General features: G+C 36.1%; 2 protein-coding genes across 3 annotated transcripts in view; one reads left to right on the forward strand and one right to left on the reverse strand.

Annotated features, from left to right (window-relative positions):
• The window catches only part of LOC127852310 (baculoviral IAP repeat-containing protein 7-B-like), a 31,478-nt gene extending 27,647 nt beyond the window's left edge, over positions 1-3,831 (reverse strand). The window contains exons 1-2 of the mRNA XM_052386247.1: positions 3,746-3,831; positions 2,294-2,532 (exon numbers count right to left, since the gene is read on the reverse strand). Coding sequence (XP_052242207.1) covers positions 2,294-2,334 — 41 coding nt within the window. The 5' untranslated portion in view covers positions 2,335-2,532; positions 3,746-3,831. The remainder of the gene's footprint in view (positions 1-2,293; positions 2,533-3,745) is intronic.
• LOC127852309 (uncharacterized) lies at positions 3,796-24,071 on the forward strand. Of its 2 annotated transcripts, XM_052386245.1 has the most exons (10): positions 3,844-3,951; positions 5,400-5,505; positions 7,807-7,930; positions 8,554-8,719; positions 9,339-9,476; positions 10,259-10,341; positions 11,566-11,676; positions 13,944-14,073; positions 17,944-18,046; positions 21,000-24,071. In XM_052386245.1, the coding sequence occupies exons 3-10, from the start codon at positions 7,821-7,823 to the stop codon at positions 21,137-21,139; spliced, it is 981 nt and encodes a 326-aa protein (XP_052242205.1). In that variant the 5' UTR covers positions 3,844-3,951; positions 5,400-5,505; positions 7,807-7,820; the 3' UTR covers positions 21,140-24,071. The 2 variants fall into 2 exon arrangements, with proteins under 2 accessions (XP_052242204.1, XP_052242205.1); XM_052386244.1 differs by lacking the exon at positions 5,400-5,505 and having other exon boundaries at positions 3,796-3,951.
• Positions 24,072-24,980: the final 909 nt, after the last annotated feature.

Here is a 24,980-nt window from a genome sequence, read left to right on the forward strand (position 1 = left end):
TGCAATCCACTAAGCATGAATAAAGCGCAAATGGTAAAACAGACATCTTTTTAAAAACGAAAAATCTTTTAAGGTTAATAACAGAATGTCTGGATTTCTTATTTAAATCTTAAACGCGCGCTTTAATGATTATCTTATCTATGTCAGTAGATTGAGATGCCCAGACACGAAAAACTCCGAATATATATTTATCGATAGCGATCGCGTAATCAGCGAAATGTAAACATACGTACGTTTTGACAGGCCATGTTGATTGGGAAAAAAAACAATCGTACGTTTTAAGATGACTTCAAACCTGTTATAAATAGTAATTTAAATGTAAACCTTACGATAATTATGTGTCTATTTGCACAACACGGTTATAAGTTTAAAAAGACAAAGCATCTTAAAGATATCTTTTAATAAAATAGTATTTTTAAACAAAGTCGATGTTCAAATAAATATTTGGAGGTCATGCTATGGTATCGATTGTGTAATACATGTATCTCCGACCGCAGATTGTTCGGTCACCACGAAAAAAACCTGTCCGATCAAATAATGTTCTAGTAACATAAGAAAACTAACATCAAAACTTAACATTAGTATACCTAGTAGACAAAATACTGTGCTAATGTGTATGCAGTAAATTTAAATAATCTTTGTTTGTATGTACAAGGGCTGATCGAACGGAATTCTGTTCATGACTCGCAAGTTTTCGTTACACGTTCCCGTAATCATATGATCATGTAGTATGTATGCTTCAATCAGTTAAACTAGAGTTTAATTTTCGTTAACCACTTGAAGATTTAGTGGTTTATATGGCACATACTATTGATCCACTCAAAGCTCATTGTGTCCATGTGCAACACTCAAAGGGCTGTTTAAAACCCAAAGTTCGTGGATATTTTTCGATTATGTTACGTATCAAGGTTATTTCTAGCATGTTTTAAGATTGCAACGTACGAACTGCCACCAAACAGCAAGAGTTTCCGTGCACTCCCTTTACATCAAACGGATAGGCATGTTAACGTGTTAAGTATCATTGGATGATTGCATGAAACTTATTTAACTAACGGTCGTCGTGTTTCAAGCAATTTACTGTAGTTAGCTAAGTGGTCTATGTCAAATACATATGAAGTGTAACTTCAGCTGTACTAAGAGTAGAAGCACATGTAAAGTGTGTATTGCATCACAACATTTTGTTTCAAAGTGTAAACCATCATTAAACTTGTATGAGAATGTATTTTGTACAAACTTTCATACATATTTTAGGTTCTTTTTTTACAGTAAACGCTTTAAACCTTTCCCCCAATTTAATTTTAACTGTTTTACCGATATTATATAGACTGAAACACTTAATTTTATTTTAATGTATCTATCATTTACGATACATTCGATCTAAATGTAGAGGCATCTATGGACATAACTATCAACAAGGTCAGACCAAACATAGATCTCTATGCTAATTTTATGTGTGTCTATTTTTGATGAATCCATAGATTACAGAACCCAGAAGTATTTTATTCACTAGTACGAATGTGTCGTATGTTTATAACCTTTCATCTGATGACACTGGTAAGAAACTCTTTTCCTTCAATAAGAGCAAGCGCTGCGACAGTTCTGGTGTCTCATCACAGAAGAAAGAATGAGTGGCACACACTGACCCAAAGAATAAAGGCCACCAAACCAAACCAGCAGTTCAGTAGTGTGTCCACCACTCAGCATCCATTCAGAGGGCCAGTACAAACCTGGATATACAGGTCGCCGTGGCGAAATGGATATAGTGTCGCCGAGCGACCGGGAGGTCACGCGTTCGATCCCTTCTGTAGGAGAGTTCTTTTGATCTGTCCCATATACATGAAGTATTGGTTATAGTCCCAGGAAACGGACTCGATAGCGTTTCAAATAAGCCTTGGGCTTTCTATGCAATCGAGCTAAATGCATAGCTTAAAACTAACCTGGATATATATCTAGCTTCCTAACAGGATGAAGCATATACGTGTCCTAGTTGAAGGACAGTTCTCAAATTCAGCCGACGTCAAATCGGGCGTCCCTCAGGGCTCTCTCCTTGGATAACTGCTCTCTCTGGTGTACCTAAACGGTCTATAAGGTACTGTTACATCAAAAACTCAGCTCTTTGTCGCCGACATTCTCTGTACTGACGGATCAGGACAGCAGAGGATGCAACAACACTCCAGCTAGACCTAAACGACATTCAGAAATTGGAAAAAGACTTTCCAAAAAGCGCAACCCAATAAAGTCGGAGTATGTAAACCATGGGCAAAAGCTACCAGCTATGAAGGAAGGAAAATACCTTGGAATGACAATCTCGGACAAATGTCCTGGAAATCTCATGAAGCCGCAGTCATTTTGAAGGCAATCACCACCCTCGGCTTCCTGAGACGCAACACGTCCAGCTGCCCACCTAGCCTAAACGATCACGCATACACCGCTTAAGTGCGACCAGCATTGGAGTACGCTGCAACCGACTGGGGCCCTTACACGCAGACGGATTGACCAGCTTGAATCCGTCCAAGGCGCACTGCCTGTTATCTGAAAGGGACTATAGAACTACAAGTAGCAGATATAACAGTTGATAGCTGACATGGGACACGGGAAAGCCCCTCCAAGAGAGGAAAAATCACTCAAGTCACTTAGATGTAAATAATCATTAAAATCTAGTCGACATTCCATCTGATCCCTACCTCCGCCCGTCTGTGCATGATCCACAAGATGCAGTAGTATCAGACACATCATAACATACTGCATGACAGACTATCTTAGACACTCCTTCCTCCCGACAACAAATAGAATGAGGAATAAACTGCCAAACCACATTGAATCTTTCAATGAAGGGATGGTACCAACATAACCCATCCATAACTGTTGTAAACAGTTTTTAAATTTTCTTTTAAAGGGATCTTTTCACGCTTTGGTAAATTGACAAAATTGAAAAAAGTTGTTTCAGATTCGCAAATTTTCGTTTTAGTTATGATATTTGTGAGGAAAAAGTAATACTGAACATTTACCATGGTCTAATATAGCCATTATATGCATCTTTTGACGATTTTAAAACCTAAAAATTATAAAGCGTTGCAACGCGAAACGATTGAATAATTTGGAGAGTTCTGTTTTTGTCGTTAAATTTTGTGAAACTACAAAGATTGCTTATATAAGGTATAAAATACGTCAAGTATGTGTACTCGGCGGAATAGCTCAGTAGGCTAAAGCGTTTTTACTTCAGGACTCTGGCAGGACTCCAGGGGTCACTGGTTCGAAACCTGCTCCGGGCAATGTTCTTTTCCTTTTTTTAATTTTATTCTTGATTTTTTACTGAAGCCTATACGATCCAATGTTTACATTTATCAATATAAAGCATTTAATGAATGAATTAAAAAATGCCAAATCTGTGAAAAGGCCCCTTTAAATGCGCCACACTATGACAATTGAACTGTTTTAATGAAGTATAATGCCCCAGGGTGGGATCATGTAGAATAAATGTCATTTAAAATGATGACGAAGAATGAGTACGATTAGAAAATTGAATGAAAATGGCTGTAGCCACAGACAGATACGTTTTAACAATCTCTTGCACAACGGTTACATTACATGTATGTGAGACCAAGGAACGACAACTGTGCATGGAGATTGTGAGAGCAAGGAACGACAACTCTGCGTGACAATTACTTGAGTGCATATACACATTCATATAATTTAGGTAACATATCCTACATTATCTGACAAAAAAAGACATTTTGATACATACTGTATTCACCGAAGTTGATTATTTTCGTTAGTGCGCAAGAAGAATAAATGTTTCCATTTAACCGGAAGTCATCAGTTGGTTATGCCGAAATGAATTATGGGTCACTGGAATTGACGTTTTAACTGACATTTGGTACAATATTTACTAATTTACTATACACCATTGCGGTTAATAACGTGAAGTTGTTTCTCGAAGCGCCCGTTAAAGTACGTATAAACGTATTAACTTGTAGAATATTCGCATTTGAGACATGTACGTAGTTTTAGTGCACCCTTACGACCTGTAACACATTTCGGATAGTTTTATTCAGATGTTTCGTGGACTTAAAATGAGATTTCTTTTCTTCCCCGCGATGTATAGCATGTAAGAACATTTTTCCATGTAAATATTGAAGTCACCTATCTTGTTAACAAAAGGAAACTCAGCCAGTCATTTTCTGTAGTGATGAACGCATTAGTTGATCCGCAGATCCTAAAGGCTAAAGAACTGCCTGTATGTATTCTCTTTAAGATCTTGAAATGAACTGACCCAGACTAGTTTCTTAATTCCAGTTATGGTATTGTTTTTTAATGTATTGCTTACACACTGGGTCATGGATTTTAGTCACAAATGGGCCCTAAATAACCAGCATGTGGTATAAATACGCTGTGATTGTTTAATGGTGTAGTTGAAATGCAATTGTTTGGGCAGCATTAAAGTATAGAGGTACATGTAACAATAAAAACATAGGGGCGTTATGATCTATGTAGGGTATTTTCTCACTTGGCTCATTGTGTTGACATTCAATTATTTTCAACAATAGGGAAACAAACAGCTACTCAAAAGTTGAGATTTGACATTTAAAAAAATATGTGAACAATTCGACAGTGATGTTCTGTCAGGCTTACTATTTTATAGACCAAACTAGTAAAAGAAAAAATTGGAGTAAAATAATCATGTGTTATTCTTGTTACAAATGTTTGTTGTTTTTCTAGCCCACTTGTGGAAAGCACACTATAGCAATCCAAATGCAGTGAGTCAAATCCAAACTAGGCAAACTTTTACGGGACAGTAGGTCCAGTAACATGGGGAAAAATACAAGACCTCCTCTTTTTTTACTGGACCTACTGGCTACAGAATATTTAAATATAATAGTAAAAAAACATGGTTTCATTGCTGGGATCAAGGTGTTTATGATATAAAATGATAAATGATTAAAAAGCTATTAATTTCAAGGTCACACATTTGTATCTGACGTTTAATAATAATACATGCCATACATGGTACTAGTCTTGTTTAGTTAAAACATATCCAAAAAAAATGTTGAACACATGTTAACAGTAAATATACATTTTCTCATCATAGATTCTAATAGCATTCTGTACAAAAAGATTTTAACAGGCTTTCATTTTCTTTTTCATTTTGAAAGTCCACACTGCAATTATCCTCATGCACATCATCACAGTAAACTGTGTTTAAAGTCTGGTCAATACTGCCTAAAATGACGACGGCCTTGATTAATGACGACCAGCTTTTTTCATGCATGGACATTGACAGCCAAGATAATAACAGTTCGAATGACAATGATCATTATTATACATTACTATTGCTATTACAACCACACAAATTGATATCTGTATCATTTAATAATCAGATTTATGATTATCTTGTTAAGCGACTAGGCCGTCACGGATTTGGACTGTCCTGACTCGCAGTGTAAGATGCACAAAAATGGACCAATCAGGTGCCCTCGGAAAATTCTGTCAGCAGAAAGAGCGTTGGTACGGAAAAGCACATGCTTAAAGACGCTATCGCTATTTTTGCAACTTTTGCAAGGAAATTCATTTCTGCGTTGAATAAGACCGAGATCGTGAAAATCGCTGCACAATTGATAAAGATATGGCTGTTCAAAGCGATGCACCCTGTTTTGGGGTGATTTTGAGTTGCATACCTTGTTATATATATATTTGATAGAGAATTTTATTTTCAGAAAAGTTAATTTTTGGTTATAATATGATTATTTATCATTCAAAATGATGTTTTCACTAATAAATATCATAGCCACATGCTAACCACCTGTGTTTCAGACGTACGGTTTTTGTCCATAAATAATGACAAGGTTTTCGGACAGTTTATTTTACTACACTATTTTACCAGAACTCTGTCCAGTTGCCTTTGTCTGGTGACACTTAGATCATGCGTTTTGACAACCAGATGAAAGTCATAAAACCTGGCAGACAAATGTCTTAGGGCTATGGACCATTGCATTTGCGTTAATGGGTAGATAACTAAGAATATAGAAAATAGACAATAATTACACTCATCAGCTTAAAATAAAACATACATACAACAGGGTTCGACATTAACTTTTTTTACAGCCAGACCATCGGACCAGCTCCTCTTAAAATGTACTAGCCCGAATCTGATGTCTACTAGACCATAAATGACATAGCAAATAAACAGAATTGTGTCGTGTAACTGTTTAATCAGATTTTATCAGAAAATAATTAGTGAACACAAGAAAGTTATTTTGATGCACAGAGTAAAAAATAAAATAAAACTATTTAACAACATAAATTGTTTGTTGTAATTTCACTGTTTATCACCAGTTAAACAAATGATGTCGGTACAGCAGGTGACATTTATTAAATGTTATCAAATTCTGGCCTCCTTGACCGCTGTGCTCCATGCAACACAGCTCCAATGCCCTTTTCCATCATAATCTGTGTCAGTTTTACCGTCGGATTCTTCTTTATTAACTTATTTGTCGGATGAAAATCCAATCTCGAACAAAGTCACTCTTTAAATTACATTCTTTCGTCTGCTACGCCAAAATATTTACATTGACGATACCGATTTTCGATAGAAGTCGTAAAAACATGATGTAAAGTTCTACGACACTTCAGAAAATCATTAACTATTTCAGTGCTGGAACCGAATTTTGAAGGTCTTTGCAAAACGTGGCGTCTCATCTGGATCCAAACTGTTTGCTATTCTGATAGTATTCTTTGAAAAAAATTGAAGAAAATGCTAATTTTAGATATTCAGCAGACAACATTTTAGCAGATTACAAATTTCCCAGCATGCAAAGGGTTAATATTCATAACAACTTTACCAATGGAAACAAGCTATTTCTGCGGGAAGCTCTCCTTCGCGTATAATTAGCGTTGAATCATGTGAATGCTCCGCGTTTATTTATATACGCTAGTTTTGTTCTGATGTAAATAATGGATACAATAGTTATTTTACACATTAAGAGAAAAAGGTTTTTGGTTAGTTATAGTTATATGAATCAGTATAGATTTTGTATGTACGACCAGTCGGACAAGCTAGCCCACAGTTTTACTAGCCCGACCACCGATCTTACTAGACAATGTCTGTCGGACGTGCCTTAGTGTCGAACCCTGTACAAGTATTTTTTACTGTACAGAATTGTATTTTACAAGCAAGTGTTATATTTCCTTAAAAAAATTGATGCTATACACATTGCATACCTGAATCCGATCACAATGAAATATTTTTAGAGTGTCTGTGAATATTCAAACACATATTATATTTTTAGGACAGCTGTATTGTTTAAATATTTTTTGTTTCTAAATTTTGGGACACAAATTTTATTATTATTTTTAAGTAAGTCCAAAAAACTTAAAGTAATTAGGGTACAGTATTACCAATGTTCACCATCAAAAGAAACTTATTGCCTGTAACACCCCTCTACCTACCTCAAAGGTCAAGGTCATACACAGAGGTTAAAGGTCAAATTTGGCCATAAAACAGCCATACTGTAACTTTGTACATCACCATGCAATTGTAAAATATGTTATTTGCCACAAAAGACCACCATAAAGGGACTGCAAATAGGTAGAAACTGGTTTCCCAACCTCATGAGAATGTAGCATGATGAAGTATAAGGAGCACAAAGCTTATACTGCCATCTATATGACCTAGCTTTTATAGCGTCAGGAAAGACCTTCTGCTTGGGAGTCGATGTTTGATATGCATTGTACTTATTGAATTTTGAAGCTTTTCATAGTTTTATTTTCATATTCATAGCTGACATGACGTTTACACTTTATCTTCAGGGCTCATCTGCAATATGAGCGAGGCATTGGCGGCTGAACTTGAGGAGGCCAAACATGTGATTCCAACCCTTGAAGGCTTTACTCTGGTCACATGTGTACCTGCCCAGGTCAGGGCAGGCTACAAGTAAGATTGACGAAGGTTGTATACTGTATAGGGTCAGGTACTGCTATTTGAAAGACTGACCTCAACACAAGTTTTCATGAGTACGCAGTAAATATAGTGCTGTTATACTTTTCTACTGGTATATTGCATCTTACTACAGGTCTATTTCATATTGTCATTAGCTTCTAGCTTCATCTGTGATCAATAAAAATGTAAACAAGAACTCATGAATGAAGAACTTTATCTTATGATAGACATTTGATGCCTTTAAAGCGTCTGTGAAAAGGTTGGGCATTTATTTTGAACAATTTATGATATTAATATATTCAAGCCTTGCTCTGGGAAAGCAGGGGGTGTGTGTGGGGGGGGGTAAATAAGCCACACAGGCTTATCAGGGACTCTTTCTGCTTAAATGGTATTTTATGTTTAAAGGAAGTCTTCGAAAATATAAAAAAAACAGTTCAGGCGAAAAGTTTTGTCTCTGAATAGCCTGTGTCATCCGCACAGGCTAATGTGGTAAATCTCTTTCCGCACAGGAATTTTGCCCAGTTTCCCAAAAGCAAGACTGATTTATTGACCACAAAAATCAAATATATATTCTATAAGACGGATGTTGACTGTCTAAATGATTGTGAACATTTCAGGCAAACAGACTACAAGCATGTGAACGTTATACTCCAGTTCCCTGACCGCTACCCCCAGGAGCCTGTGGTCATCCAACTGACCAGCAAGACACTGTCTGAGAGACTGCTGGCCAGTCTAGTAAGGATGTGTGATGAAGATGTGAGGGGTCGCTTGGGGCAAAGACAGGTTTGTGTTGAGAATGTATGGAAGCTTGTAATATTTTGTATATGGGCCTCGCTTTGGAGAAACGGGGCTTAATGAATGGGCATAATGTGTTGACCCAGATGGGCTCCGCTTTTATGGGATTTTTTGTTTAACCCTTTGCATGCTGGGAAATTTATCGTCTGCTAAAATGTCGTCTGCTGAATTTCTACAATTAGCATTTCTTCGATTTTTTTTTCAAAAAATACTATCAAAATAGCAAACAGTTTGGATCCAGATGAGACGCCACGTTATGTGGCGTCTCATCTGGATCCAAACTGTTTGCAAAGGCCTTCAAAATTCGGTTCCCGCACTGAAAGGGTTGAAGGATGTCTTTTCTTAAGGAAAATCTAGGTCAGGTAGAAATGGTCATCCCTTGTTATCCTTTACAGACTGCACAGGCTTCTCTGGTATGATACTTAACACATGCATTAAAACTGAGCAAGGCTGATATGTTTGGATTAATCATGATAACCTGATAACATTAAGTGTTAGTAGTTAATTCTCTTGTACAATATTAATACTTTGCCATTTTACTGGTTTAAGTTGTTTTTTTAATGTTTATTATGAAGAACAAAGAACTTTGTCAATAAATCCTCTGCAGGTTCTGCCAGTGATGAGGTATGTGCGAGAATTTATAGTGAACAACCCCCTGTGTGTTGCCTGTGACGAGATAACAGCTATCAAGAGACACCTCATAGCTGAGATGGACAAGTTGAAACTTAAACAGGAACTCTCTGCGGTATGTAGTACATCACTGTCTTGGATTTCAAGACTTTCATTTAAATATGAGTCGCGTTCTGAGAAAACTGGGTTTAATGCATATGCGTTAAGTGTTGTTCCAGATTAGACTGTGCAGTCCGCACATGCTTATCAGGGACGACACTTTCCACTTTAATGGTATTTTTTTGTTTAAAGGAAGTCCCTTTTTACCGAAAATCTACTTTAAGCGGAGTGTCGTCCCTGATTAGCCTGTGCAGTCTGGGACGACACTTTATGCACATGCATTATGCCCAGTTTTCTTAGAACAAGACATATGTTTGGGACTATATTCCAAATTTTTTTCTCATTTCTGACATAATTGCAGTCATAGAAGAATAACAAGTCTGATTTTAGTAAAATTGTTTCAAATTTAAACAGTACTTATCAAATCTTGTGAAAGTTTTTATATTGATGTACAGGTCCATTTCCAAATGAAATGTTAGGAAGGTCAAATATTTTGTATACATTCTTAATAAAGTAATTGAATGCCTGTTGATATAAAATGTTTGGATGTAGATAAATTTACTTTAAAATAAATAAAACAGCAAAATAAAAACAAACAGGTCAGTGCTGTATTGCTTTTTACCAGTAAATATGACATTCAGATAAATCCTTGTATATGTTTTTTTTTTTAATAATGTAATATAATTAGAACAGTTGTAGCATTTATATGATGGTATATTGAAATATTTCTTGATTTTGTGACTTTTCTTGTTTATGGTTCACTTTATGATAGAAAGGTTGTATCTTGTATGTTGACAGGTGCACTTAAAGATTGTTCAAGACCTGTACTGGATGAATCTCAAACTCACAGTTCCAGATAACTACCCGGTAGAACAAGTCAGGTAGGACTCAAACTCACAGTTCCAGATAACTACCCGGTAGAACAAGTCAGGTAGGACTCAAACTCACAGTTCCAGATAACTACCCGGTAGAACAAGTCAGGTAGGACTCAAACTCACAGTTCCAGATAACTACCCGGTAGAACAAGTCAGGTAGCATTCTGAGATACTGATATGAGCATTGGTCTGGGAAAACTGGACTAAGTGTGTGAAGTTTTATCTCAGATCAGCCTGTGCATTCTTATATCAGATCAGCCTGTGCATTCCTATCTCAGATCAGCTTGTGCATTCCTATCTCAGATCAGCCTGTGCATTCTTATATCAGATCAGCCTGTGCATTCCTATCTCAGATCAGCCTGTGCATTCCTATCTCAGATCAGCCTGTGCATTCCTATCTCAGATCAGCCTGTGCATTCCTATCTCAGATCAGCCTGTGCATTCTTATATCAGATCAGCCTGTGCATTCCTATCTCAGATCAGCCTGTGCATTCCTATCTCAGATCAGCCTGTGCATTCCTATCTCAGATCAGCCTTGCATTCCTATCTCAAATCAGCCTGTGCATTCCTATCTCAGATCAGCCTGTGCATTCCTATCTCAGATCAGCCTGTGCATTCCTCACAGAGGCTAACTAGGGACAACACTTTCTGCCTAGCCGCCTAGAATAGATTTTAGATCAGAAGAGACTTATTCTAAAGGTTAAAAAATCCATATAAGCAGACAGTGTCGTCCCTGCTTAGCCTGTGCAGATTGCACAGGCTAATCCTAAATAACACTTTACATTCATGCATTAAGACCAGTTCTCCCCAAGCAAGACTCATATTTATATCTATTTTGACATCATGATACTTACACTGAATAGAATAGAATGTTTGTTGGTCTATACTTACACTGAATAGAAAAGAATGTTTGTTGGTCTATTGGTCAATAGTGACTGCACGAAGAGATGCAGTTAAAGATTTTATATCATTATTGTACACAAATTTTCATGGAAGATAAGAAATATATTTCACATAACATTGCAAATTGGTGACACTTTTGAAAATGTTAAACATAAGATGTTCACGTTAGATAAGGAATATATTTCACAACACATTTCAGTTTGATGACACTTTTGAAAATATTAAACATCATTAATTGTTACTGGCTTATTTTTTGCTGCCCAAATCTTGTAACTTGGACCCATAAGGTTTATTACAGCTGTTTGAATGTTCACTTGTTTCTTGTAGCATTGAGGCAGCTGAAAGCAACTTTCCCGATCTGTTAAAGAAGTTCTTTGTTGGCCAGGCATTAGAGATAGCAAGGAGATGTGCCCAGCCTCCACTGAAACCCAAACCAAGGTGAGGAACTTAGTTAATCCTTCACCACTTAGATATGTGTTTTGAAGCATTTGTAGTTACTTGGAAAACTATATTTAACCCATTTATGCCTAGCGTCCTGAAAAAAGGACATTGCAAACAGCGTAGACCCAGATGAGACGCCGCATAATGCGGCGTCTCATCTGGGTCTGCGCTGTTTGCTTAAATGAATCTCTTTATGAAATATTCTAAATATAGAAATAAATATACTAGACATCCCTAATTTTGGAAATAAATTGATCCAATTTAGAAGGATGGGAGAGTCCACTTGGCATAAATGGGTTAATAAGATACCTTTATTACTAAATTCAAGCTTTAAGGCTTCATCTCCAAGCCTTAGAAACTGATGAGCAGCAAACAGCATACAACCTGAACAGACTGCAAGTTACTCGCTGGCTGTTCTGGTTTTATGCTGGTTGCCAAAGTCATTTTCACTTCGCTTCTAATGGGGGAAAGGGTTAAATGCACGAACTTATGTGGAAGTGTACATGTCAAGTTATGTCCTTTAGTCATTTATAAAATGTGTTTAAACATCATTGAAATTTCAAGTAACATACTTATTATTATTCTCGACACCAAATTTTTAGACAGCTCAGCTAATCCCACTTGTACATTTCTTCAACTTGCAAATATAATGTAATTTTCAATAATACAGGGCACTAACCTGTATCCTGCCATACTCATTGTAGATATTGCTAACTCCTTGAGTTATATATGGTTAAGTTATTTGCTTATAATGAGTTTTGATGTAAGTGACACAATCTGATAAAGCAAGACTAAAAAGAGAACTCTGTCTTAAAATACACAATATGCAGCCTTCAAAAGTACAATAATTCATGGTGTAAGAAGTGTGTTTATCTCTACATATGCTTGTTATTCTCTGATTCAAGGGAGATAATGCTTGTAAAAATTACTTTACCAAGTTTTAAAAATATATGTCTTCATTTGACTCCCCAAATGATTTTGTTAATTATTTTCTTAATATTATTTTATTATTATAATAACATTTATTATTATATTTATTTTTATTATATTCATTAGCGGGTATTATCTTTTTACTGTACTATTACATGTGCATTTTTTTTTAACCCTTTGCATGCTGGAAAATTTGTCGTCTGCTAAATTGTCTTCTGCTGAAGTTCTAAAATTAGCATTTTCTTCGATTTTTTCAAAGAATACTATCAGAATAGCAAACAGTTTGGATCCTGATGAGACGCCACGTTCTGTGGCGTCTCATCTGGATCCAAACTGTTTTCAAAGGCCTTTAAAATTCGGTTCCAGCACTGAAAGAGTTAATTTTATCTCCACCACACTTTCTGGAATTGTTTGTTGTCATAAAATGAAGGCTTCATAATCAGTCAAATAGTGCCAGGTCATTTACATTTATTGCCATTTGCTATTACCAAAAAAAAATTCACATTCCACAATATCTTCACTGAACTTTCCATATTTTTTTGTGTCCATGAAATGGAAGTCAATAAATAGCTTAAAAGTAAGGCTCCTATAGGGTTTAATTTTTATGATTTGCATATATTTCTGTCCATTAGCTTGTTTTTTTACTGATTTTTAATTTCTTTTACATCAAGCATCATTTATTTTAAACCCAGTGTTTTCCTGTCGTTATTCAAGAACTTAAGGTGGAAATGAATTATGAAGTACCTCTTTATGACTTAATAAGCAAATACTACATCTTATTGTTATGACCTCTTTCACTCGTTCTCAGTAAAATCAGCTTCTTCTTAGATTCTTATAAAAACAAGTTGTTTTAAAGCACTATGTTATTTTTTTCTTTAAAAAAGGATTACATTACTTCTGATCACTCTATTGTTTCTAAAAATATTAATCAAAAATGAGTGTACCGGTACTTGACTTCGGTACATTATCCAACTGAACAAAAATGTTTTAAGAATTCAGACTTGGACAGTCTATAGAATATTTTAAAACATGTTAATCAGTATAAAACGAATTGTAAATTTAGGCATTTTGAAAAACTTGTTGTGGGAAAATGTGTCCTAATGTTTGTGTGTATAGTGTTGGCCCAGGTAAACCTTTTGTCTGCATAGGCTAATCACAGAGGATGCTTTTTATGGAATTTTTAGTGTAAAGGAAGTCTATTCAAAACGTAAATCCAGTTTCAGATTTTTTTTTCATCCCTGATTAGCCTGTGCTGACTGCAAAGGGTTATCTGGGACAACACTTTATACTAATACATTTTCCTAGAATGAGAAAACACATGTTTTCCCATACAGGGACCCACCATTCAAGCCCCGCCCCTCTCTGCTGGAGGTGTGTCAGTTCCTGGTGACAGAGTGTGTGAAGAGATACCCACAGCTCAACTGTCCATGCTGCAGGGAGAGGGTCATGCTCAGAGACCCAGAGGTAAAAATGTGCATTATTACAACTTTTTAGTCTGAACTTCTCAAAGAATTGGGCCTAGTTTAAATTTCTTAAACAAGTAGGCATAGTTTGAACTTCTTAAAAAAGTAGGTACAAACTTTGCAGAAAAGTAGGCTTCATTAAAAATTTAGAAATCAAGGAAGTTGGCAGTATGAGAACTTATTAGAGGAAAATTTCTAAGAAAGCACTCATTAGGGAAGTGGGCATTTTTAGAAGTTTTCATAATGAGCAGTTTTAAGAAGTGTGGGCATAGTAAGACATTCTTAGGGAAGAAGCCATGTTAAGAACTCAGAGAAATGTAAGGCAAGGTTTATATGGTGCATTCATAGAACATAATGTTATGTGCTTATGTCCTGGAATATATATGAGCCCTGCTCCATGAAAAGGGGGTTTAAAAATGGGGGTTAAAAAAGGGGGTTTAATGCATGTGAGTAAAGTGTTGTCCAAGATTAGCTTGACAGGGACGACAATTTATGCTTTTATGATATTTTTTGTTTACAGAAAGTCACTTCTTAGCAAAAATCCAGGTAAGGCGGACAGTGCTAATCTGGGGCTCATATTTTGTTTTGCCTATTTTTATGCTCCTCAAAAGTGGGAATTATTTAGTCGCTGCATAGTCTGTCTGTTCAAATTCTAACTTTGATGGAATTTTGTTTACATGGGTCTAAAACAAATTTTTCTGATAATAGTTTCTGTCCGACTGTCTGTCACTGTATCTTTCCATCTTTCACTCTTTTGTCACTGCGCAGGACCTCAGACACTTATGATCTGAATTTGATGTGTGTCATCCCTAAAGGGTTGAAATCTGAACCCTTGTGATGGGATTTTGTCCAATGATTTTTATAGAGTTATTGCCTTTTTTTTCTTGGCAAGATCTCAGAGACTTATCATCCAAATTTGATAGAACTTGATATGCGGCATCTTGATAGAGTGGGCATGCCCCTCCTTTTTAGGTCTTTCTTGTTCACTGATTGTTCAAGGAGTAATTGCCCTTTGATTATTAATAACTAACTTCTTACCATGTGAGATCTCATGCACTAACCCTCCACTCAGAGGCAAAGTGAAAATGGCTATGTGCAAACAGCATAAAACCAGAACAGCCTGCGAGAATCTCGCAGACTGTTCAGGTTGTATGCTGTTTGCTGCTCACCAGTATCTAAGTGTTGGAAATGAAGCCTTTAAAACTTGAATCTTGAAAGAAAGGTCTTTAGTTATATTAAACTTTCTAAGGGACAATAAATGTGTAAAAAAAAACGTATCTAAGTGGTAAAGGGCTAATTATTCAACTCTGAAGAAACTTAATATGCAGCATCCCTACAGGGTGGACATTATAATTCTAAGTAATTCTAAGCATCCTCGTCAGGTGGTTGAGCTCCAATTATTATCCCCCGCCATAGGCGGAGGGATATTGTTTTGGCGTTGTCCGTCCTTTGGTACGTCGGTCCAGCACTTTTGTATCCAGAGCCATATCTTGGAAGTGCTTTGGCGGATTAATTGAAACTTGGTATGAGTATATATATATGGATAAGAGGATGATGCACGCCAAATGGCATTGTACACCATTGGATAATAACGGAGTTATGGCCCTTTGTATCTTGAAAAAATGCTTTGTTTGTGTGTCCGGAGCCATATCTTGGAAGTGCTTTGACTGATTTCATTGAAACTTGGTTTGAGTATATATATATGGATAAAAGGGATGATGCACATTGGCCTTTTGTGTCCAGAAGTATAATTGCGGGGGATATCAGTTCAATGAATTTGCTTGTTCTTTCAGGAGTCATGGCCTTTTGAATAATAATTCCTTTCGGATTGTGATGTTAGACACTAATGATCAGAATTCTTTCACTTTTTATATGCACTATCCCTATTGAATGGTAATGCGTCTATTTTCGGGTTGTTTCCGCTCTGATATTTGCTTAGTAAGCGATTGCCTTAAATTGAAAATATGGCATTTTGTAATCAATTTTCATTTGTTTGTCAGTTTGTAGACACATCTGGACTTGATGAAGCTTGATATTGTATCCCTGCAGGGTTCACATTTTGTTGTTCCACTCTAGCAGTCTTTGCCCTTTTGAAGAGTTACTCATTTCCCCACAATTACCCAATACTTGGACAAAGCGCATCATCAGGGAACATCCTTCATTTTCACCGATATTTTTGTTTACAATTGAACATCTCATTGTTTATTCAGAATAAAATGAATAGTGCACATTTGGAGGCGATCAGTGAATTTTGTTCACTCTATAAAAAGATTTGCTTGGGCACATCCTTTGATATGTAAAGATCACTTTATTAGTCTGATTAAATTATGCAGTTATGCGCACTATGAACATAAAAGTAACGGCTTGCATGCATACATATTAATTGCTACTAACAAAAAAAAACACAATAATTTAGTTCTCTTGGTGCAAAAAGGCACCATGGGACATTATAATTACAAAGCACATGGTACCATTTTGCACTAATGGGGCAAATTTTGATGTTGTAAATTTCATCAAACATTTTAATTATGGTACATTTTACAGGTTATTTCAACTTTCTCCTTTAAGTTTGTCCCCTCAGCCATGGTTTTAACTGTGGAAGCAAATAAAATGAGCCTCATTCTGGGAAAACCGGGCTTAATGCATGAGCGTAAAGTGTTTTCCCTGATTAGCATGAGTGTAAAGTGTTGTCCCTGATTAGCATGAGCGTAAAGTGTTGTCCCTGATTAGCATGAGCTTAAAGTGTTGTCCCTGATTAGCATGAGCATAAAGTGTTGTCCCTGATTAGCATGAGCGTAAAGTGTTGTCCCTGATTAGCATGAGCGTAAAGTGTTGTCCCTGATTAACATTAGCGTAAAGTGTTGTCCCTGATTAGCATAAGCGTTAAGTGTTGTCACTGATTAGCATTAGCGTTAAGTGTTGTCACTGATTAGCATGAGCGTTAAGTGTTGTCCCTGATAAGCCTTTGCCTAAAGTGTTGTCACTGATTAGCATGAGCGTTAAGTGTTGTCCCTGATTAGCCTTTGCCTAAAGTGTTGTCCCTGATTAGCATGAGCGTTAAGTGTTGTCCCTGATAAGCATGAGCGTTAAGTGTTGTCCCTGATTAGCATGAGCGTTAAGTGTTGTCCCTGATTAGCATGAGCGTCAAGTGTTGTCACTGATTAGCATGAGCGTTAAGTGTTGTCCCTGATTAGCATGAGTGTCAAGTGTTGTCACTGATTAGCATGAGCGTTACATGTTGTCACTGATTAGCATGAGTGTCAAGTGTTGTCACTGATTAGCATGAGCGTTAAGTGTTGTCACTGATTAGCATGAGCGTTAAGTGTTGTCACTGATTAGCATGAGCGTTAAGTGTTGTCCCTGATAAGCATGAGCGTTTAGTGTTGTCCCTGATTAGCATGAGCGTTAAGTGTTGTCCCTGATTAGCCTGTGCCTAAAGTGTTGTCCCTGATTAGCATGAGCGTAAAGTGTTGTCCCTGATTAGCATGAGCGTAAAGTGTTGTCCCTGATTAGCATGAGCGTTAAGTGTTGTCCCTGATTAGCATGAGCGTAAAGTGTTGTCCCTGATTAGCATGAGCGTTAAGTGTTGTCACTGATTAGCATGAGCGTTTAGTGTTGTCCCTGATTAGCATGAGCGTAAAGTGTTGTCCCTGATTAGCATGAGCGTTTAGTGTTGTCCCTGATTAGCCTGTGCAGTCTGTACAGGCTAAACTGTAGCAATACTTTCTTCCTACTTAGGATTTTGGTTTAGAAGAGACCTTTAAACTAAAAATTCAATAAAAGCGGAAAGTGTGGTCCCTAATTAGCCTGTGCGGAATGCACAGGCTAATCTGGGACGACACTTTGCACTCATGTACTGGGTGTATTACAGGCAGTGGCCAAGGACCCCCGTAAGAGAGTCGAGCGAGTCTACTGTGGACATCTCTATCATCATGGCTGTCTAGCGAAATACTTAAAAACACCCCCTTTCAAAGGTTTGTGCATCATCAACTGAACAAATAGAACACATGATGCTGTTATGATTGTTGACTTCAAAGTCAAAATCACTGTTATCATCATTTCACATTGTGGGATTCAGCCTTAAGAAACAAGCTATGTTGAGAGGCCTGAACAGAAATAGGGCAACCACTGTCTTGATAAATGTTAAACTTTGTACATTTTAATATACTTAATTACAGTAAAATCCAAACTAGGCAAATTTTTACAGGACAGTAGGTCCTGTAAAATGGGATAAAATACAGGACCTCCTCTATTTTTACAGGACCTACCGGCTTCAGAATATATTAAGTAAAATAACATGGTATCATTGCTGGGATCATAGTTTTAATGATATAAAATGATAAATGATTAAAAAGCTATTAATTTCACGGTCGCACATACTAGTATGTATCTGACTTTAAATAATAATACACGCCATACATGGTACTAGTCTTGTTTAGTTAAAACATATCCAAAAAAAAAGTTGAACGCATGTTAACAGTAAATATACATTTTCTCATCAATCATTTTAATTTTCTGCTGGGAATCGCTCCTTCGTAATATCTTAAGAACATTTCCAAAATGAAAGTAGCCGATACTTGTTTACCTAAGCTACCCTACCTCTCTTTTTTTTACCTGAAAATAGGTCCTGTAAATTTGACCGACAGGCCGGACCTTACAAAATTTTACAGGACATGTGCATCGGTCCGGCCATGTTTGGCTGAGATTGTAATTATGCTGTTTCAAATTAAGTTCTTCAATGATCAATTCAGCCTATATTCCAGGAGGCATATTCTTTGTATTTATTAACACTACCATAATTACTCTATGTTTTCGGACACTCTAAGTTTTCGGACACCCCCTTTTTTAGCAAAAATAATTATTTTTCATGACTCTTAATTTTCGGACACACGATTTTTCGTCCATTATTTATGTCTCTAAGTTTTCGGACAGAATATTTTACAGCGCTATTTTACCAAATTTCGGTCCTGTTTTTCGATATCTAATGACACTTCGATCATGGGGTTTTACAACCAGATTAACATCATAAAACATGGAAGGTGCATGCCTGAGGGCAATGGACCATTACATTGCGTTATTGGGTAAGTAACCTTGTAAACCGGTATTAAACAATGTTTTCGCTCGATAGCATAAGCATTATGACACTTACCAGGGGCAGTACCAATGAGCAGTTCAATTATCTACCGCAATGGTCCTACCCCTTCTTAGTAAAATAACTGTGACAAATACTAAACGCTTCAAAGTGTGATGCACCCTATTGCAAGTTTTACAAACAATGGAAGGTGTTAGAAAAAAACTATCTGAAATGAACAAACAAAGAATTCATAGTTTGCTTTTTTTGCGTTAATTACAGGTTCATACTAGCGAGTATCGGTACGTCACATTCTCATCTTTGAACTCGTTGGTCAAAGTACAACCTTGTAGTAACTTTCTGTCAAATAAATTAAGCATTTTAAATTATTTAAAATGCAGTGCAAATATATATAACTGTAATTTATACTATACGGCATGGTATTTAAAAAGCGCATGCTATTACCGGTAGTCATTGATACAATTTACGTTTTTTTCGGACACTTCAATTTTTGACTCTAAGTTTTCTGACACCTTCATTTTCGGACACGAAAAAAAATAATTATTTTTAAGTTTCCGAAAACATAGAGTAATTACGGTACTTATAAAATTATCAAGAAATACTTTTAAAAAATCGTCACAAGCCAATAAACATTTTGGGTGTTTCAGTATTAACAAGAACCTTGCCAAATGAAAAAAAAAGTACAAAAAAGGCGGGACATATTGAAAGGTTGGGGCATACAAATGGAATGGGGCCACATATTTTTAAGGGTTGGGCATAAAAATGGAAGGGTGCTGCCCTTGACTTCCGCTTTAGCTATAAAAAAACATTTATTATCACTGCTAGCATACGTTTTATTATCACTGTTGGCAACATTCTTATTGTTTCATTAACAACATTCAAAATCATTGTTTTACTACTGTTATAATTGATGTAATTTTATCATTCCCATGATTTCCGACCCTAAGATCTTCCCAAACTTCGGGAAAACAGGGCATCATGCAAGTGCGTACAGTATCATCCCAGATCAGCCTGTGCAGTCTGCACAGTCTAATCAGGGACGACTCTTTCCGCTTTTATGGTATTCTTCGTTTGAAGGAAGTCTCATTTAAAGGATTTAAAGGCTCTATAAATGTCACAAATCCAATTATTATGCATATCAACTGGTCTAATTTTTACCGGATTTCAGATACTCTTGCATAAAAACTTCTAATAACACAGCTTAGGTACAACGTTGTCAAGAATTATGGAAGATAAACCTGTTTCATAATTGGAAGAAATGTTTACATTTTTGTAACTAACGTGATGTGTAGCCTCAGAGCGTTGTCATATGCTAAAAATAGCCAAAAGAAAATTCAATTTTAATTCAATTTTAAAAACTTTTTACCAGCAGAAAGTAACTTATTAGGTCACTACAAACATTTTAACCATTTAGAAGAGACCTGCTTTGTGAGGTGATACTGGAAAACGTTAAAAGTCATCGTTATATTTTTGGTGATCTGAGTCACTTCACTTTCTCTTGCGAGAGTAAACAGCGATGTAAATAAACTGATTGTTTGTAAACACAATTGACTTGGAGAACACTTTATTTTGAGCTAAAAACAAGTTGTATTGCTCATTTTTTTTTATTATGTCCAATAGCATATATATATTGTTTTTTGATAACCTTTATAAATAAAATATGAAGAAAAAAAAAATACCTAAATTCACCTTTATAGAGCCTTTAACGTAAATCCAGTTTAGGCAGAAAGTTTTGTCCAAGATTAGCCTGTGTGGACTGCACAGGCTAATCTGGGATGACACTTTCTGCTAATGCAGTCCAGTCACCATCAATGTAATCATCCCCATGATTTCAGAGGGCAAGTTCTGTCCAGACTGCGGTAAACAGATATTCCACGAGAAGTGGAGGCTGCCCCCTGAACTGGCGGAGGCGCGATGGGCTTCCAAACAGGCCCGACAGAGGGAGTTGGCAGAGGTCACAGACTTCCTCAGCTGATGTCTCCTCAGATATGTTTGATTATGATTGTGATTGTTCTGTCCGTTGTTCGTCATCTGTTGTGCGTCGTCAACATATACCTTTTTAACACTGTAGAGGCAAGATTTATTGTCAAATTTTCATGAAACTTTGTCAGAACATTTGTCCCAATAATATCTTGGCTGAGTTTGAAACTGTGTCACATTAGGTCAAAAAGTAGGTCATTTGGTCAAATTAAAGAAAATACTTGTTTATACTCTGAAAGTCACATTTATAGTCAAATCTTCATGAAACTTGGTCAGTGTGTTTGTTCTAATGATATATAAGCTTTGTTCAAAAGTCTTATTGTCCCCTACTGGTTTGCGCTCTGTGCGTCAGTCTGTCAGTCCGTCACACTTTTCTGGATCCTGGATAACTTAAAAAGTTCTTCATATTTTTAAATGAAACATGGACAGATGGCAATATAAAGATTATGCGTGTCAATTCATTTTGTTCCTACGTCAAAAATTGTGGTTGCTATGGCAACAAATGTAAAAAAATGTATATAATTTTTTACTGACAATGGTGGAGTTTCACCAGTAGGGGACCATATTGCTTGGCAATCGCTTGTTTATTGTGCAATCTGAATGAAATTTGGTCAGAACATTAGTTCTTATGCAATCTCAGCTGATTTGGAAAATATTTTCATGTCTTTCCTTAAATGGCAATAGTAAAAACTTTTTTTGTCCAATCTTATGAAACTTGTTAGGAACATAAGTTATAATGATATTCCAGCTGAGTTCGAAAATGGTGTCTGTCCATCGAAAAACATGACCGCCAGGTGGCGGGGCAGTTTTCCTCAATGGTTTTAGTGAAACTGTGTCAACATTATTGAAGTCAAATTTATGGTTCAATATTCTTGAAACTTTGTCAGAACATTTGTTATTATGATATTTTGGCTGAGTTGACAAATTGTTCAGGTTTCTTAAAAAAACATTGCTGCAATGGTGTGGGCAGTTTTCTTTATATGGCTGAAATAAAACCTTGTATTCTAGGAGTCTTATTTACAGTCCAATCTTCACAAAACTTGGTCAGATCATTTGTTCTTATATTATCTTGGCCGAAATGGAGAAATTGTTCCGGTTCCTTGAATAACATGGCCGCCAGAGGATGAGTCAGTTTTACTTATGTAGATTTGAGTCATGTTCTGAGAAAGCTGGGCATAATGCATGTGCATTAAGTGTCGTCCAAGATTAGCCTGTGCAATCTGCACAGGCTAATCAGGCACGACACTTTTCGCTTTTATGACATTTTTCGTTTAAATGAAGTCTCTTCTTAGCAAAAATCCAATTTAGGTGGAAAGTGTTGTCGCTGATTAGCCTGTGCAGACTAGCCCGTGCAGACTGCGCAGGCTAAAATGCGACGACACTTTATGCACATGCATTATTCCCAGGTTTCTCATTGAATGAAGCCTTCTTAACGCTCAAATGGACAAATTTATTGGCCAATCTTATTAAAACTTTGTCAGAACATTAGTCACCATGAAATCTCAGTGGAATTTGAAACTGGGTCATGTGAGCTCAAAACATAAGTCACTAGGTCAAACTAAAAAAAACAGCACATTTATACTCTAGAAATTCATTCATCTTCATGAATCTTAATCAGAACATGTGCTCTTACAACATCTCAGCCGAGGTAAAAAAAAAATAAAATTGGCCTATATAAAATATTTTGTTTGATAAAGTTCTTTCATTATTTTGAACTCCACCTTGACAGAATGGTTTAGTTCCTTATGGTCTCAGGTTAGCACCTTAGGGCCCAAGGACTTTTGCTTCTTATACTTCAAAGATATTGTTTTAAATATCATATATTTTATTAATTCTTTGTATGATTTTTATGACCCCGGAAGGAGGGCATATAGTGATCGGACTGTCCGTCCGTCTTTCCGTCACACTTTGCGTTTAGGTTTTGAAAAATGCTCATAACTTCTATGTCCCTTGAGATATGACCTTCATATTTGGTATGCATGTGTATATGGACAAGGCCTTAACAAACGCACAAAAATTTTGACCCTTGTGACCTTGACGTTGAACTTAGGGTCCACGTTTAGGTTTCGAAATCTGCGTTTAGGTTTTGAAAAATGCTCATAACTTCTATGTCCCTTGAGATATAACCTTCATTTTTGGTATGCATGTGTATATGGACAAAGCCTTTCCATACGCACAAAAATTTTGACCCCTGTGACCTTGACCTTGAACTTAGAGTCCGTGTTTAGGTTTTGAAATCTGCGTTTAGGTTTTGAAAAAAGCTCATAACTTCTATCAAACGTTTATAGGGGGCATAAGTCATCCTATGGTGACAGCTCTTGTTGTAATTTTATTTTGTGTATAAATCAGAATGATAAATTTACATTTAAATTAAAATATGAGATTACTTACAAAATAACTTTATAATGTGGTAAGAAACACTTTTAATGTTAAAATTTAAATATAAATTACAGTATATCAAAATGGTATACTGATTCAAAAAAAGCAAATCAACTGTTTAAAATGTGTGGGATTTTATTTATTTTACTATATTTGTGCTGTATGTTTAAGTCATAAGTTATTGTCATAAGGTTTTAATACAGTTTATATTAAACTGTTCATTTACCTATATTTTTATTATAATTGATCTATGTTTTTGCTTTTGTTTGGACTTTATCTGTTTGAGTTTATATGTATTTACAGAGCGTGTTATTAATGCCCTGTTCATCAAGCCCTAATAAATTGTATGCATATGATGCGTTTTATTGTTGGTTAGTTTATTATTGAGATGTATTGGAATATTATACTTGTTAATTATGGATATAAAAATTATGTTTATTTGTACATTAAATGACCTTACAGTATACTAAAAAACGGTTGCAACTTTAAATTGTTTAATAAAAATGACTTCAGTATACATACTTAACATTAAAATTTGGCAAATCAAATTTGTGAGAGTTATTTAACATCATTATTTGGGAAATCATTTCCAACATCTAAAATGTATGAAATTATTAGGGATGTAGTTATATGTGTTCAAACCACTGTCACAATGCTGTTGTTGTTGGCTGGTGACATTGAGAGCAACCCTGGTCCGCGTTCAGGATGTGGCATATGCAGCAAGTTTGTCAGGAGACAGGATAAGGCGGTGCAATGTGACGATTGTGATCACTGGAATCACAAAGACTGTAACAATATTGATGTTGATCACTATAAACTTTTGCAAAACTCAGATGAAAAATGGTTCTGCCCAAATTGTGTTTCACCGTGCGGTATTTGCACAAAAGTCGTCAAAAAGACAGATCAAGCTATTGAATGTGACTCGTGCAAGCTTTGGATACATATCTCTTGCGCAGTAGTATCGCCCGAGGAATATATGATCGTGCAAGCCTCAAACTGCTCTTGGTCGTGCCCAAAGTGTGACTCCGATAACATTTCAGCATCTTTTTCTAGTGTATTGTCAGATTATGAAACCAGAAACCAATTTGAAGTTCTGTCTGATACTTATAAAAGTATTAAAAACCAAAAACACCTCGCCATGTAAACCTTTCTTCAACTCGTCTGATATATTCAAGTACACAATCACACTCACATAGTATTCCCTATATTTGAACAGGTTCTCAGATGAGCGACTTTGGGAATGAGGTCCTCTTATTTAGCTTACCTGATATGGTCTTGGCCAGAGTCTGTGATCGCCTTTTTGTTTATTGTTTGTCGTGCTTTAAAGGGGTCGTCCAACAGAGTTTGGCATGTATTAAAACTTGTCATTAACTGCTTTAAATGCTTTATATTGATGACTTTAAACTTTTGAACTAAAAATCGCCAGTAAAAAAATAAGAATACAATTTAAAAAAGAA

Source organism: Dreissena polymorpha, chromosome 12 (assembly GCF_020536995.1).
Source record: "Dreissena polymorpha isolate Duluth1 chromosome 12, UMN_Dpol_1.0, whole genome shotgun sequence".
Classification (NCBI taxonomy): Eukaryota; Metazoa; Mollusca; class Bivalvia; order Myida; family Dreissenidae; genus Dreissena; species Dreissena polymorpha.